The sequence below is a fragment of the Apaloderma vittatum genome, unplaced genomic scaffold (assembly GCF_000703405.1).
Source record: "Apaloderma vittatum isolate BGI_N311 unplaced genomic scaffold, ASM70340v1 scaffold10105, whole genome shotgun sequence".
Taxonomy (NCBI): domain Eukaryota; kingdom Metazoa; phylum Chordata; class Aves; order Trogoniformes; family Trogonidae; genus Apaloderma; species Apaloderma vittatum.
In genome coordinates, this window is record NW_009718789.1 from 42455 (window position 1) to 43508 (window position 1054).

The 1054-nt window shown below is 46.6% G+C and overlaps 1 protein-coding gene across 1 annotated transcript; it reads right to left on the reverse strand.

Annotated features, from left to right (window-relative positions):
* Positions 1 to 530: 530 nt before the first annotated feature.
* On the reverse strand, positions 531 to 911 carry KCNE1 (potassium voltage-gated channel, Isk-related family, member 1). The gene has a single exon (XM_009870377.1). It carries the CDS (start codon positions 909 to 911, stop codon positions 531 to 533), a length of 381 nt encoding a protein of 126 aa, XP_009868679.1.
* Between the last annotated feature and the right edge of the window lie 143 nt (positions 912 to 1054).

Below are 1054 nucleotides of genomic sequence, written 5' to 3' on the forward strand. Positions count from 1 at the left end.
TGAAGAAGGTGCATGATTCTGAAAGAAGTAGGTAATCCGCAGCATTGTACAATTTGCAAAATGATTATTATATGCTGAACAAAAATTCAAATAGAATATTTCAGTTACTTATTCTTAGAAGAAGCTGGTCTTGCTTGAAGATTATTGCTTAAACAACACTTGGCAGTTAACGCTTCTAGCTTGTATTTGATCCAGTTTGGTTTTAACTACATGGACTACTGCAAGCGTTCACACTGGCAACGCCAACATTTGCTTTAATCGCTACATGAAGCTGGTAAGTCCATGATACTCCCTTCTTGTGGCCTCTCCCTCCTTGACCTTACAGAGACTGCAACAAGGTCCTGGTGGCCAGGCCCTTTTGCAGCACCAGGGTCATCACAGACCCATCAGCTTCACCATCAATTCACCGTTATTCAGCCTGACTGAGGCCAGTGCCTGTGGCTGTGCAGATGGGCAAGCAGCTAGTCTGGTTTGTACCAAGTATCAGTGGGGATGTCCCTGTGCAAAGTGCAGTCCTTTCTTCCATTTTGCTAGGAAGACTTTGCCTCAGGAATCTGCAGGCTTGGCTGCTCCACGGCCAGCTGGTTTTCCAAGACACAGCACAGCCTGTAATTTTCTATGAGCTTGGCTTGAAAATACTGCCTGTCCTTCTTGTGCCAAATGTCTGTGGCGATGTAGGTGGTGTAGGGGTCCTGGGAGTCCTCCAGCCTCCTGGCGCGGATGTTGGTCAGCATGACTCCCACTGTGAAGAAGCCAAAGAGGCCGATCATCAGCAGCACGTAGATTATTTCCAGGTTGTGGCTGGCACTTCTGACCTGGGAAGGTGCAGAGCTATTTTTCTGCTCCAGGTAGTCTTGAAGCAGTTTGGAAAGGAGTGAATTCAGGGCTGTGTCATTAGAGAGCACCAACATCTTGGGTTTCTGTCCTTTGCACTTCTTTCTTCCTTAGTTATAGTTTAGCTAGAAAAGAATAAAGATAAGGAGTATACCATCAGATAACGATGTGATTCCCTTTGTCTGCCTCTACTGGGTCCCCTTCTCAGCAGGACAGCTAC